Here is a 15643-nt window from a genome sequence, read left to right as displayed (position 1 = left end):
TCATAAAATCTGAGTCCCCTGTGTCAGTTGGTACTGAGGCTAACTAGTCTCATGTCAGACTAACTAGTCCCTGTGTCAGTTGGTACTGATGCTAACTAGTCTCATGTCAGAGTAACTAGTCCCTGTATCAGTTGGTACTGATGCTAACTAGTCTCATGTCAGACTAACTAGTCCTTGTGTCAGTTGGTACTGAGGCTAACTAGTCTCATGTCAGACTAACTAGTCCCTGTGTCAGTTGGTACTGAGCCTAACTAGCCCCCCTCAGTCACACCTTGACCAGGCTCAGACAAAGACCAATTCACATAAACCACATTATTGAGCAGTGCAAATTAACCTATTTGGAACACTGGAAACAGAAACCACAAGTCAAAGCAGATTAGAATGATATCTGGCCATAAACTATTTATATCAATTGTCGCAATATCTCGCTACTGTCCGAGATAGAAAGCAGAGACAGATCCTTATTAGAATGTTATCTCGCCCTAAACAGAGAATATGAATTGTCAGAATATTTCGCTACTGCCAGAGATGGAAAGCAGAGACAGATCTTTATAGGCTCACTGACAACTGGCAATTGAAAAAGGAAGACATGAGAAATCTTAGAGTATGTGGTCACTGGTGGACAGATGAGGCAGAGACAGAGATGTACCTCCTCCTGAAATATGAAACATTTAAACCACCCAGAGAAATGTACTTTAACAAATTCAGCTCCCGAATTCCCAACTTCAAAGAGCTTGATGATGACTCCAAACTAGGAGAAGGAAACAGCAGATCTGGCTGCCCAGTACATTTTAACATGCCACAACACAGACAAACACGCACACACGCACGCACGCACATCAACTTGTCTTGTGTTTTTGATCCTTGTTTTATTCCCTTTTTCTTGCTTTGGCAACTTTCATGCCAATAAAGCATGTAAAATTAAATTGGATTGAGACAGTGAGAGAGAGAGACACAGAGAGACAAAACAAATATCACATTTGTCTAAAGATGGAAAAATATATATAGGTATTTGTGAAACAGATTTGCATCGCCCCTCCATCAGAATCATGATACTATGATGAATAATATTTACAACTCCCTACATACAGAAGTATGCCACTGTCAGGCCAAAGGCAAAATTCTTCTGGGGACTTCACTGCCCGGACAGGTTCAGAACCTGACTATATAGATAAGGTAGTAAATAAACACATAAACATCGAACAAAAAGTTCGGAACTTTGTGTTTGGTAGATTATTTCTCTGTTGTAACAATGCTTCTTGGCAATACATTTTATACCGTTGGAAAGCCTGTTTATTTCCCTTTTAAATGGTGCCTCATTTGTAAGGAACATGCATTTGTGGGATGAGCAGCACAGCTGAGTATGTGGGTTGCGTTCATGAAAGATTTGCCAAATCTTCTCTGCCAATGCCAAACAGCTTATTCTGCTGTTGCTATTGACTCTTGTTTTGAGCTTCCGGTACCCCCAGGTGCTGACAATCAGGTACCTGATTGGCACCTGCACTGGAACCTGAACATGTGGAGGAACATTATGTTCAGTGATGAGTCCAGATTCTGCCTACGGAAGTTGGATCGTAGGGTCAAAGTGTGGAGAAGACGGGGAGAACGCTATGCTGATTGCTGCACCGATAGAGTAACACCTTTTGGTGGAGGCAGTGTGATGGTGTGGGGCGGCATCTCCATCACTGGAAAAACGAGGCTTGTCATCATTGGAGGTGACCTCAATGCAGAGAGATATCGAGATGAGATTCCGCAACCAGTGGCAATCCCATATCTCCACAGTCTGGGACCGAACTCCATCCTCCAAGATGACAATGCTCTCCCCCACAGAGCGGGGTTTATCAGAGACTACCTCCAGAATTTGGGAGTAGAGAGAATGGAATGGCCTGCCAACAGTCCTGACCTCAACCCAATTGAACACTTATGGGATCAGCTTGGGCGTGCTGTTCGTGCTAGAGTGACCGACACAACCACGTTGGCTGACTTGCGACAAATCCTGGTTGAGGAGTGGAATGCCATCCCACAGCAGTGTGTGACCAGGCTGGTGACCAGCATGAGGAGGAGGTGCCAGGCTGTTGTGGCTGTGTATGGTTCTTCCACACGCTACTGAGGCTCCTGACTGTTTGTTAAATGAATAAATTGTAAAATTGCCAATATGTCTTTCTTCCTTGTTACTGATAGACTTCAATCATCCAATCCACCAAACAACACCAAACAAGAGTCAATAGCAACAGCAGAATAAGCTGTTTACATGAGCGCAACCCACATGCTCAGCTGTGCTGCTCATCCCACAAATGCATGTTCCTTACAAATGAGGCACCATTTAAAAGGGAAATAAACAGGCTTTCCAACTGTATAAAATGTATTGCCAAGAAGCATTGTTACAACAGAGAAATAATCTACCAAACACAAAGTTCCGAACTTTTTGTGCGATGTTTATTTGGCAGAGACCTCTGAGCGTCTCACCCACATCCATGAGGAACAGCCCTAACTAAAGGGTAAACAGGAATGGGAAGGAGTTAAGGTATCGCTGCAGAGCCTCAGGCCTGTATCTGTTACACAGCAGGATCAGAGGGGACAGTTAGGGATCGTTCACCTACTGTTCAGCTCTTGGGTCTAGTGTTTGTCTCAGACTTGGATCAGATCAACATGTACTTAAAGAAACACATCACTGAAACTGATAAGAAAAAAACTCAGTAAGCTGTCCAACCTAAATCATGGAAGTTTTGAAACTCAATCTGATGCTGTTTGCATACACAGCTAACAGGGGGGTTGAGAATACCATCATCACTCTCCTTAACTTAGTTTTAAAGCACCGGGAGGGAATTAAGACCCATGCTTGGCTGCTTTTTATTGACTTTTCCTCTGCTTTTAACTGTATTTAGACCCATAATATTGCACAAATGCTCATAAGCAATTTTGCTTTGGATTTTAATATCTTTTGCTGGCTTGTGGACTTTTAACTCCTCAGAGGGTGAGAGTAAATGGGCCCTCTCTGGTGCTCTTAAATCTTCTACTGGTGCACCACAAGGGTGTGTCCTCTCACCCGTTGTTTGTCTTGTACACTAATGACTGTATGAGCCATCATGAGTCCAGATATGTTATTAAATTCGTAGATGATTCTGTTATAATGAGCTTTCTAAAGGATGGTGAGACTGGCCATGACCCAATTGTTAATGAGTTTGCACACTGGTGTAAACAATGTTTTCGTACGTATCTAAGATAAACGAGATGGCCGTCGCAAGAGGGTTGCTGCCCCCTAATCACCTAACCTCATTAACTGCGAGCAGGTAGAGGTGGTAAGGCAGTACAAATATCTGGGGACAATTTTAGATGATGGTTTATGCTTTGAGCCCAATGTGACGGCGATCTTAAATAAAGGTCAACAACGTTTATTCTTTTTAAGGAAGCTCCGCAGTTTTAATGTGGAGAAGTCTCTTTTGAAAATTTTCTATTCATCCTGCATTGAGTCCGTTCTTACTTTTGCTCTTATCTGCTAGTTTGGTCATTTAAATCAGAGAGAAAAAAATGAAGTGAAGTTGTGCTCTAAAATCACTGGCAGTGACCTTAATGATCTTAGTTTTTAAATCAGTAGAGAGTTACTAAGAAAGCTCAGGATATTCTTCAGGACCCCCTGCACCCTCTTTTCTCCGAGTTTTCCCTTCTTCCCTCTGGGTGTAGGTTCAGGCTCCCTGAAGGTAGCAGTAACAGATTCCGGCACTCTATTATTCCAGAGGCAATCCGCAGATTAAATATGTAACTGCAGTTAGACATGTGGATCAAGGGCCTGTTCCCTGCTTATGCATACCTAGGGGTAGGATGTAGGACTTACAGCTTTTTGTTGGATATAAATTGATATTATGTGATACCGTCTGTGTTTTTGTAATGTGTGGTTATGTTCCCTTGATGTTTTTGTGTATTGTAACTTGCTTGCTGTGAATCGAATTGCCCCATTGGGGATAATAAAGATTTCTCTACTCTACTCAACTCATACCACAATAAAAAAGGTAATGAGGCAACAACAGAAATAAATTATATCTTCCGAAAGGCAGCAGTTAATGCAAATCTTGGAAAAACACTGTAAATTCAACTCTAGAAGCTGTAAATAAAAATATTCTGAAAAATGGTTTGATAGTGAATGTAAACAAATGAGAAAACACATAAAACAACTAACCGTTAAACCAAAAAAATATATATAATTACAACAACAAAACCCAATCTGAGATTGAAAGTGCAATAGTCCAGAATCAGTTCTGAGACATGTGGAACAATTTAAAGACTGCAAAGCCACAAGAATTAGCCATACATGATGGGGAAATTTGGCGAAAATACTTCAACAATATAATGGATTTCAGCCTGAAAATCTAAACCCAAGTCAAACTGAAACAAAAACCAAATAAACCAACCTTGAAACCGCACTGAACAGGTTACCACAGCATGACAACGAATTCTGTCTTCCCTGATTGAAACAAAATGAAACAAACAAAAACTCAAAGTAGACTAAATTGCTATTTGGCCCTAGATAGAAAATATAATTGGCTGACAAATCCTGACCAAATATCAGCTCAGTGAGCCGCTATAAAAAGACATGTCTACCCAGAGAGGATGTGGTCACTGTGTGGCGGGGCAGGTAGACACAGAAATGCACTTCCTTCTCCACAAAAACTCTTACTCCCTGTACGTCATGCCCTTCATATCCATGGCCAATTGTTAATCTATCTGACCCATTGTCATCCTATATAATCCATATATATATAAACTATTCTAACTCTACATATAAGTGACCTGTTATCACTTATATGTTGCATCCTTGCCCATTATTTATGATTTAAATGTTGTTTTGAATTGTATTATTTATTATACCCTATCGTTTTAGCAATATTTTAGATTAACTTTCATGCCAATAAAGCTCATTGAATTGAGGGAGACAGAGAAAGAGAGACAGAGAAAGGGGAGAGAGAGAAGGGAGAGGCAGAGAGAGAAGGGAGAGGCAGAGAGAGGCAGAGAGAGACAGAGAGAGAGAGTGTGAGAGAGAGAGAGAGAGAGAGAGAGAGAGAGAGGTTTCATTTAGTGATACACATGAATGAGCTCAATTCTTGCATTATCACTGCCTTGCAACTGTCAAACACATTACCATTTCTTTTTGCAGACATTTAAAAAGCACTTAAATGAAATGAAAGCACTGCTCGGTGTATCTACATTCATCCTTTGTTAGGTCTGTGCACACACCCACTCACACACACAGTCTTATCTCTCTCTTCAGCTTTGCACTTGTTGTGTGTGGAGAACATTGTCTATGTGAAAAATCGAGATTCCGGGAACTGAGCTGCTGGTTTTTCAGTGTTTGTTGATGTGAGTCTCTGGGTGCTGGGGTCACTCAGCAGGACTGGGCCTGCACATATTGGGCTTTTCAAACAAATATAATCAAATTCAATAACAGTCACAGGTTAATTCAAATCAAAACCACAATTTCTTCTGGCTTGCAAGATAGGAGGACAGTTTTTGCCCCCTTGATCAGATTTTTATGGGCATTCTGGTCATTTTCAGAGATTATTACATTAAACTATGAAATAAGATAATTAATAAAACACTTAAAATAAACACTATACACACAACACATACAACGTCTTTCCCACTGTTGGAAACTGGGGAATGGTGCTGTTGTCCCTTCTCTGTCCATACCATTCTCTTATTGTATATCTGCCCTGTTCATTAGCAAACACAGGGGGCTCCAGGAAAAAATGGAAGAGAGAAAAGGCTGTGGGACATTTTTTTTTAAGGCTTGATGCCATTCATGGGTAGCAGCGTGACTTCACACCTTCCCGCCACTCACCTCCCCACTCAACTCCCGTGGAAACACTCAACTTGGTGCTAGTTAGTGCCGGAAACAGTGAAGCATCACCTGTTGCTGTGGGTTGTAAAGGAGATGAGGTAGGCAACTCAAGTGAGATGATGTGGAATCACATTCACCTTAGTGAGACCAGGATGGGTGGGTATTGCATTTTGCTAATGCCAAATCAAGCAGAATAATAGCAGTCAGCAAGCACCTTAAGTGACTGAAATTTCCATTGAACATTAAGCATTAAGAGTTCCATCTCAGCTATCAGTCTGGTGTCTTTTCAATGCTACCCTAAGATTTTTTCAACCATCTGATTGGGTAGGAAGCTTTTTGAACAGGGGTGAAAGAATGTGGTCTTTTCCATGTTCTCTCCCTATGTACTGGAGTACTGAATGGGGTTCATTCTGTTTGAGTACTTTCCAAGCTCTTGTAGTGAGAGAGTGAGAGGGAAGAGAGTGCAGTGATTTGAACACCTTTCAGGACTGGGCTGATTTGAGACTCTCATAGGAATCCAAGTTCCTTTTCCCATCTGTGGCTTGGTGATAGCTGTGCCCTTGAGCGTTTCATCCTGCCCACACTTAAAGGAAGGGAGAAGAATGGAGCATGGGGACTTAATCTCACCTTTTCAGCAAAACATAAACTAAGACAGTAGAGTGTGATAACACTTCTATTGGATATATGCCTTCTGTAGCTCTTAATGCCTTCTGAAGGCAAGCTTTACAATATATTGTAAACCGCCATTAAGATTGCATCACACATTGAAAGGGAGCATCAAACATCTGTGCATCCATCTCTTGTTTCCAGCTGTAGGGGACAGTAGTGAAATATAACGAAGGCCAAACTGCCCTAGGGCAATAACAAAACATGAAACTTAGCAGTGCTCCACTTTAAGCCTTTCTAAAGCACAAATATTGTACTTGAGGGAAGAGATCAATATGATGCTCAGAGGATTCAATAGGCTTTTTCATGAAACTGAGCAGAATGAAATAAAATATCCCTACTGGGATATACAGCTTCCTGTAATATGTGATATTTCAAACAAAAGGCGAAACAGGAGTCAGCAGGTACAAATGGCTCAGTCCCAATAAAAGTTATTTGTGCTGATGTTCTACCTATCCTACTTTCTTATTTGAAAACACTGTTTTTCCTCAAATCATCAAATATGGAGACAGATTATCATTTTCAGTATATCAAAAATTTAATTAAAATAGCAATATTATCTTTGATAGATATCAAATTTAAATTTCAAAAACTGTTTGGAATAAGAGGCAGAATATAAAGCATGATAAACAAACTGATTATGTTTCTTTTGATGACTACCTACAGCACATCTCCGCTACAGAAAGATATCATTGCTCCCACAACCAACAACAGTAACCCGGTCTTCCTTTTGTGGATGTTGTGGTTTAGCTGTGGTTACAGCAGGCCAGGCTGCGGGCATGGGAATGATATTACGAATAAAACTGAACACAGCGAAAGAAGTAGACAGGACTTAGTCAGGACTTGGGATGGGAAGAGTGGAGTTATAATTCAGACGTGGCTGTCGCTCTGGACGGAGCTCTCCCAGAGTGACAGGCAGGGACAGGAACAAGTACGCTGGGTTGGCCACAACACATAGAGGTCTCTGTCATGGCTAATTGGGTACAATGGTAGAGTTGATGGTCTCTGAAAGCTGGCAGTCCACTAGCTGAGCCTGAAGCTCCCTCATCTGGAGACTTCAGTCTTTTTCCGACTCATAAGTTCCAGTTCTAGGACTATATCAGAATCAGACACTGAGACTAGCGAGGGAAATAAGATGGACCACACCAGTGACTTAAAAATAATCTTTAAAGGGATTCAGCAACTGCAACTTCCAACTCTCTAAAGGTGTTTTGTTTTGAACTAGGAGACCTGCACAACCACCTATATGTCAATATCCTCTGTTCATACACAGTCTAGAGCCCCATTCGGACAGGGTTAGTTTCTCCAGGGTATACCTAGTGTACTTGCAATTATTGCTTGAGCTATTTGTTACTTTTAATCTCGTCCGGAGTGACCATGTCTGTCATTTTTCCCCTCGACCCCAGTATTTCTGTTTTTCAGTGCACTCATAGATGGTCTGATATTTCCAGTCCTGTCCGAAGAGACTCCTTTGTGTTCCAACACATTTACAGGTGATCTGGGAGCCAATAAATTGAAGGCAGAAGTTAAAGGAAAAATTCAGCCTCAGATATCATCAATCTGTGATGTTCAATGCATCCCAGGAGGTATTATGTGATGAAGTGTTGTAATTACTTTTTTGGTGTAGCCACTTTCCCTTAACCTGTCTCATCTAATTCTACTTCAGTTAATGATTTCCTATATTTCCCAGAATGACTTTCAACAACCTCCAGAGAATGTGCCTGAACTTGTTGCATTTAGCTATAGTGGAGAGAACAAAATTGATAGCAATAGCGTAGTAAGATCAAGAGAGAGAGAGAGTTTTCCATTTGAGGAAAAGTGAGAGCCCCTTAGCCAGAATGCAACATGTCTTGTGGCTGCATTGCATTCTGGTCTATTGAGGCTACTGTCAGTGGAGAAATTGGTATCGCTTCCTCTTCTACGACAGATTGTTCCCTGTATGTTTGTTGAACGTCGGTGCAAAATGGCAGGTCTAAAAAGAAGCTCTTGCTCTTTGATTTTGAGGGACTGACACCAAAACCTGATGCTTACCATTGACGTTTTAGATAGCTGAAAAATTGTCTGCTATCAAACTCCATTGCAGCTGCTGGAAATATCTAAACGTTACGTCACAACATTTGGTCAGCCGTGGGAATAAGAAAATTACACCACCAAACATCAAAATGGGCCCAAAAATGCAAGGTGCATCGCCAAATAGCTGTGTTTTAACAGTGATAAAGTGTTCCTTTTACTCATGCTGTGATCCTGCAAACAGCTATAATGAGCCGTTGCAATGAAAGCTATCTGTTGGCTAAGCAGGACTGAATTTGTGGAACCATAGTGGAAGTGACTGAATGTCTGCCTTTGGTCTATCTGTCAAACAACTGGCAGGCTTTGTGTGCAGTGACGACTGAGCTGGTTTGAAGTGGGGTTTGGGGCTCTCGAAGCTATGTGCGGTGTGAATATTTCAGAGAGAGACCTGAACGGGAAACATTTGGCCAGAGCTGCTGCTGAGCAGCTCAGAGGGAGTGTGGGTGTGATTTCACCCTCCTGAAACCATAAGGGATCGGGGAAGGGATCACGACCCAGACAGCAGCTTCTAAACACAACCTGCCTTACTCTATCACGCTCTGCTCCTGTTTGACTGTCACTATGACAACTAGCTGTTTTGCCAGACCTTTAAATTGACTTTGGTTGAGATGATGATAATCAAGCCAAAGGGAGAGGAAAAAAAACAAGAAAAAGCTACAAAAATATGTAGAATTTCAGCTGGTATTTCGGCAGGAAACAAAAAAACATGCATTATACACTGGAAAGCGATGGATGGAAATGGATGGACAGACAGACAGACAGACAGACAGACAGACAGACAGACAGACAGACAGACAGACAGATAGATAGATAGATAGATAGATAGATAGATAGATAGACAACGGCATTTTCAAGGTAAACAATGCTCTTTAGTGCTACATGCTGTCCTGATCCCTGTCCTGGCAGCTTAAAAGACTCAACAAATTAATCCACTTTTCTTGCTCCTGCTCTCGGCTCTCCAGAGTGTGCCTTACAGGCAAAGGCAACAAATCATCTGTGGGCTGAGCCGACAGCCTCCCAGCAGGTTCGGCCTGCCCCGTTCCCCAATAAGCCGACACAATCCCACTCCGCCCATTACAGGCACGAGGCAGGTAGCCAGGCCACACAGGCAGACCACAGTGTTATGATGCTGCCTACAGCCCCCGTGGTGGGAGACGGAGTGTTTTTTTTTCTCATATTTTGCCCCTTTCTCCCTCCTTTTAGTTTCTTTCCATCACCTTGCTCAGCGGCCGGGGTTAGGGCTGCTGCTCACAGTTGGCTCACAGTGTCCTCAAATCTGATTGCAGCCTGCACCATAATGGCTCGACTCATTTTATCTGCTGTGATTTGAAAAGCTGTGACAAAAAGGACTTAAGCCAGGCTGGGGTTAATTACCTGATGTCATTAAATTACATTACTGTCCCAGTTTATGCCTGATCCTCCCACACTCAGCAGACAGGAACAATGTGGCCTGCAATTTCTGGATTCGGAGAGAGCAGAAAGAAGAGTAAAAAAAAAAAGAAAATCTTGGAAAAATTTCTGCTCTATTCAATTAAGGGCCATTACAGTCGGATATTTTCTGTCAAGCAGTACCACTGGGGCACGCTACTGCTTCTCACTTCCCATCCAATTAAAATGCCTATTGTGACATGCTTGACTAGCTTGTTTGTTATAAACTAGGCTACAAAAGTGGGGAAAATCTCCCTTAATTCTCCACCATACCTTTAACCATATGTTATTGCATATCTCCTCATGGATATAAGGTTGTATCCCTCTGTTTATACTATGACACAGCTGTAGATGGCTTCATGTTTTATCCCTACCTCAGTGTAAACTCTCCGATCCATCCTGATGCTTTCAAGTGTAATAATCTTCAACGTGTGGCTATTCCAACAGCTCTGCTAGCCTGCAGACAGATATCACACAGCAGCAGCGTACAAACACAATCCATCAACCAGCACCATGTCTCTCTGTCTCATTAATCTTAACTGTGTTGCGCATACCGTCTGATTCAACAATAGAAGATGGTGCTGTGAAAGGTAACAAGTTTCACACCCACCAAAAACAGCAAGAACTCAACCTTTCCAAGATGGCTTATAGCGCAACAAAGTGCTGTTTTTGCTAGGGAAATGATTATTTGGCCCATTGTGGTACATGGCTGATCAGTTATCAATGTTGGACAGCTGGGCTTTATGGGTGGAACCTGGCTGAATAGAATCTTGCTGATCACTGGCCCAAAGCTAATGGTTAAATGAGATGTGTACCTGGGGAGGGTTTACTGTCAGCCTTGATGCACACAATCATTTATTTACTCTCTCCAATTCAAATGGGTTATTTCACAGATGCATTGTCGCGGCGAGGCTTGTGGCTTTAGAAGGGTTATTATCGAGTGAGTGGGGATGAAAACAGAAAATAGCCATAGAAAATGAAAGGCTATCACAATGCATCGGAAATTGCCATGGCAACTTGGCCCAGTAAAGTGTGACATGCTGATTGGTGCAAACAGACATAGGAGGACAAACTGTTGAAAATACAGTGGGCATAACATCATCCTTCAAAACTTGGTTAGTATATTGCATCAATTCAACCTAAGCAGAAGTAATTCAAAACGCTGGGTGCCCAAAGTGTGCCCTCCATGTGTGTATGCAAGTAATTTATTTTTATAGCATGTAAGGGACTTAACACCTCTCAGCATATCTGGCATATAGAGTACTGAAACACATGATCTAAAAAATTCAGAGCAACTGAAAATTACTGCAGGTGTTTTTGATTCACATTGCAGATAATCCTTACTCCAGTACTGTGACCTTGAAGTCAAAATAATCTATAAACCTGAACCTGGACAGAGTTGCACCAATCATTCATAAATCCATTACCAAGTCCTTACTAAGTTCTTGGTTGCACCACTCAAATGTAAGGAGTTTCTTAGCTAGAAAAGCCTTAGTAATGTGTAAATTGGTTACTAGGAAACATCTGTAGCTGCGTCCAATCAAGAAGCAATCAACAATGTAAACAAGGAAGTCACTGCAGCATCACAAGCTACAACAACCGCTTCAACGGACCACAGCAGCATAAAAAACTTACCTCCCTGTCACTATTAAAAGATATGTATTGCTTTGCTTTATACATATATACATACATTTATGAATTCAGAATAATTTGATAAGCATAAATGGGGTTCAGAGTGAGAGGGTGTCAAGTTACACCATCTAACTTTCATTATTGCGGTTAATCTATATTTACTGTCATTGGGGTGATTTCTTAAACAAGGAATATAACATAAAGAATACTCATATCTGCTCATGCCTGAGCCGATATGGCAATAGGCGTCCACATCATCATAAATGTCAACAGGATGTAGCTTGTCACATAATACCCGCTGATGCCAAATGTTTTCTCCATTTTCTAATATTTGTTCTAAGCGGCCCATATGTTTTTGTTGTTGTTTGTTTATTTTAGCGAGCTAAGTTAACAGTATTTTGTTTGCTGGTTACCATTTATCAGCTACACAACAGTTACAGGGAAGTTGGTAGGTGTAAATACTCAGTAACAACTAGGGTTGCAAAATTCCGGGAATTTTCTAAATTGGAAACTTTCCATGGGAATTAACGGGAATTTATGGGAATTAACGGGAATTTATGGGAATAAACGGGAATAAACCAGGAATTTACTAAATTGAAAGTATGCTCTTAATAGGGAACTTAAATATAGTTGGGGAAAATATATTTTAGCATAATCCTGACTAAAACAACCAGATATCATGCAAGTACAGTTGAATATCTATGCTATTCCTCAATCACATGCACACATAGCACACTGCTTACTGCAGGGCTGTTGAGACCACGCCCCCTACATGCACTGTGCATTCCTGTGCATTTTTGTTAATTTTTGAATGGGTTGGGTCGGGGGGATGAGTAATATTTAACTCAACATTCATGTTTTTGTTCTTCAATGAAAGAATTGATTGTTCAATAAAACATTTAACACTTGATAAAGTTCTACTTACAAATAAATCTGTTTTAATTGTATTATTTTGGATGGATGTCTGCTTATAACAAAACAAATATTTATGCTTGGATATGATACCTTTCCATTAAATTACCCTCAATTCGCAGTTAATTCCCATTAATTCCCATTAATTCCCATAAATTCCCATAAATTCCCATAATTCCCATGGAAAGTTTCCAATTTGGAATATTTCCAAAATTCCCCAGCTTAACTTCCCATGGAAATTTACCGGAAACTTTCCGGAAATTTACCGGAAATTTTCCACCCCTTTGCAACCCTAGTAACAACTATGCTGATGTGTAAATCTCAATTTAGTAAACACTTTTTTTTATCTTATAAACAGCTGGCTCCTGGAGAATACCTTGAAGGCAAACTCATCTATTCAACACTGACAAAATCATTATCTTCATCATCATCTGATGGATGACTCAGTAGACACCGTGTTCATCTCTTTACCTCGTCCTTTCTCTGTTCTCCAAAACACAAATCTTCACCGTGTCACATCAATCTTCATATAACATAATGAGATTATAGATATCCAAGACTGGCACATTATTCATGGATCGCTGTATCTCAATATAATACTTTTGAAAGATGAGTATAACCTGCTGCCTATGGGAAAACGATTACCACAAAACCTCACTTTGTGTTCCAAATGCCAGAGCTGAGTGAGTATGCGCTCATAACCCTGACTACATGTGGGCGGCTCAAAAATAAATTAAACTACATCCCTATACAATAAACATTCTGTGCAATGTCCTTGGAGAAAAAGTACACAAACTGTGACAAATTGAGTATTTTCACCTTTGTGCTGTTATATAATTTGAGATTTGGATAAAACCATGCAGAATATACCAAAGACTCAAGACACACATAATGTGGTTAACAGTTTGACTGAGAGCTTAGTAAAGGTCATAATTCAATTTGACTTAAGGAGCTGCGCAGCTTTTCTACCACAGGGTACAAAGTCCTGTTGCACACTGATATAGGCCAATGCTCAAAAAGATAAGGTGAAAAGGAAATTCTACAGCACATGCTTCATTCTCAAATGACTAATGGCAAAATGCCTACTTTAACACACACATTTCAAGCTATTAGAGGCTCATTTATTCCTCATGCACAAAGCCAGGCATAAAAGCTCCAAGCTTAGGACTCTTACCCTGCTGTCTGCAGGTGGCTCCTTCTTTCCTAGATGCTGTCCCATGCTGCTGACAGAGGCTGTGAAGGAAAGAAAATTAGTTTACATCAGGGGAAGACTGTAAACAGCATATTATCAGAAGACTAGATATTCCTCTTTATCTAAGCAAGAGATACTACCACTTCAGACCTGAATGGAACTGTAGCATGATACAGAGCAACAAGAATACTGGGATATTCCCAACAGATCTTGAACACTGTTTTATACTGGATGATGGAATTGACATGATGAAGACGTGTGCTAACAAATAAAAGATCGCTTTGGATGAGCTCGGGGGAAAAGATGGCTGAAAAATGATGTGAAGGAGAGAGTGAGGGAGACAGATGATATAGGAAGAAGAGGAAAATATAAATTGGACACAAATCAAATAAATAAGATAACATAAAGATAAAATTAAGACGAGTGTGATGCAATAAAGATGAGCATGATGAAAAGCAAGGGAAGGGAAGGGACAATTTAAACGCAAAAAAAACAACTTTTGACAACCAGTCTGCTGCTGTATAATCCAAACTCGAGTGCTGCTGCAAAAATTACAGAAAACAAAATGAAATCTGAATGACACAAGCCAATAGTAACATACTGCAATGTCTCTGAAAAGTATTGAAATGTACTGAAACGTAAGCTGCCCTAAGGGAAGAAGCAGGGAAAGGAAGGCTCAGTTAGGCACACCTATTTGCATGCATATTTTCTCATACAGCGCAAGTGAGAGATGTCTGCTTTCTAAGGAAAAGTCTGATGATTTAGGAGGTTTGCCTGAGTTGTGTAGGTTAAAACATCATAAAGAAACCAACAACTTCTGCACTGATATAAATGCAACAAAGAGGCCAACTGATGCAAAAAAAGGCTGACATTTATATGAGGTGCAAAAGTGAGTAAAAAGTGCAAGAACTAAAAGAGTGTTTATTTTCTCAAACAAAAGTGGCCAATGTTGGGGGATGTAGTGAAAATATCAGCCTGCACCAACCCCTTAGTCCCAAAAGATAGAAGAAGAAAAAATGACTTCTTCTGAAGGATAGTTTTCCCATACTAGGGCTGGGCGATATGGACAAAATCAAATATCACAATATTTTTGACCAAATACCTCAATATCGATATTGTGACAATATTGTAGGGACAACTATTGGTGCTTTCACAAAATATTTACACAATGAGATTTTTGATAAATAATCATCAGTAATGCGGATATAATGACTAAGTGGGTAAAGGCAAATAATAGAACAGCTAGAACAGTCTGGTAAGTTCAGAAAATTACATCACTTTACTGTAATGCAGCCTTTAAAACCAGGAAAAGACAACACTTATGCCATATCACGATATTACGATATCCAAAATCTAAGACGATATCTAGTCTCATATCACAATATCGATATAATATCAATATATTGCCCAGCCCTATCCCATACTCAAATAAACACAGCTTGCCATTCAGTGCCTTTTAGGAGTTTTGCAACCATCAAAGCAGACTTTCATCACCTTTGACACCTTGTCAATTTCCTTTTCTGTCCTTTCTTTATTTTATAATTCTACACCTTCATAGTGTCCCTATTCAACAACGTTTATGCTACTCACTCTGGTTTTGATGTTGCTGCTTTGGTAATGAAATGAGTGATTAATTAAGGCAATGCTTAATTAAGACTATGAAACATAACATGACGTGTAATTAGACCGGTAAAATCTGTGAAAGGACACTCTGCAGCCATCAGCTGTGGTTTGAGCTAACTAGTTAGTGACAAAACTGAATCGTTAAATGCTTCAAACAGTAAGACTGGATGCACATGCAAGACTTTAGTATAAAGCTAATTTAGAAGACATGACTGAAAACACCATGTAACCGAACTCACCAATCTTAAACATTTGTTTGATATGTAAACTACTGATATGTCCACACA

At 40.4% G+C, this 15643-nt stretch overlaps 1 protein-coding gene across 1 annotated transcript in view; it reads right to left on the bottom strand.

Annotated features, from left to right (window-relative positions):
- Positions 1-15643, bottom strand: part of LOC139646784 (myelin basic protein-like) — a 42195-nt gene that overhangs the window by 16846 nt on the left and 9706 nt on the right. Inside the window, exon 2 of the mRNA XM_071522505.1 lies at positions 13716-13774. Within this exon, the coding sequence (XP_071378606.1) occupies positions 13716-13760 (45 nt within the window). The 5' untranslated portion in view covers positions 13761-13774. The remainder of the gene's footprint in view (positions 1-13715; positions 13775-15643) is intronic.

The sequence above is a fragment of the Centroberyx affinis genome, unplaced genomic scaffold, assembly GCF_046629955.1.
Source record: "Centroberyx affinis isolate AG114_WGS23_722 - 3 ecotype Tasmania unplaced genomic scaffold, CSIRO-AGI_Caff_v1 ptg000997l_1, whole genome shotgun sequence".
Lineage (NCBI taxonomy): Eukaryota > Metazoa > Chordata > Actinopteri > Beryciformes > Berycidae > Centroberyx > Centroberyx affinis.
The sequence above is the reverse complement of the archived record's forward strand: the minus strand, read 5'-3'. Positions and strand labels throughout refer to the sequence as shown.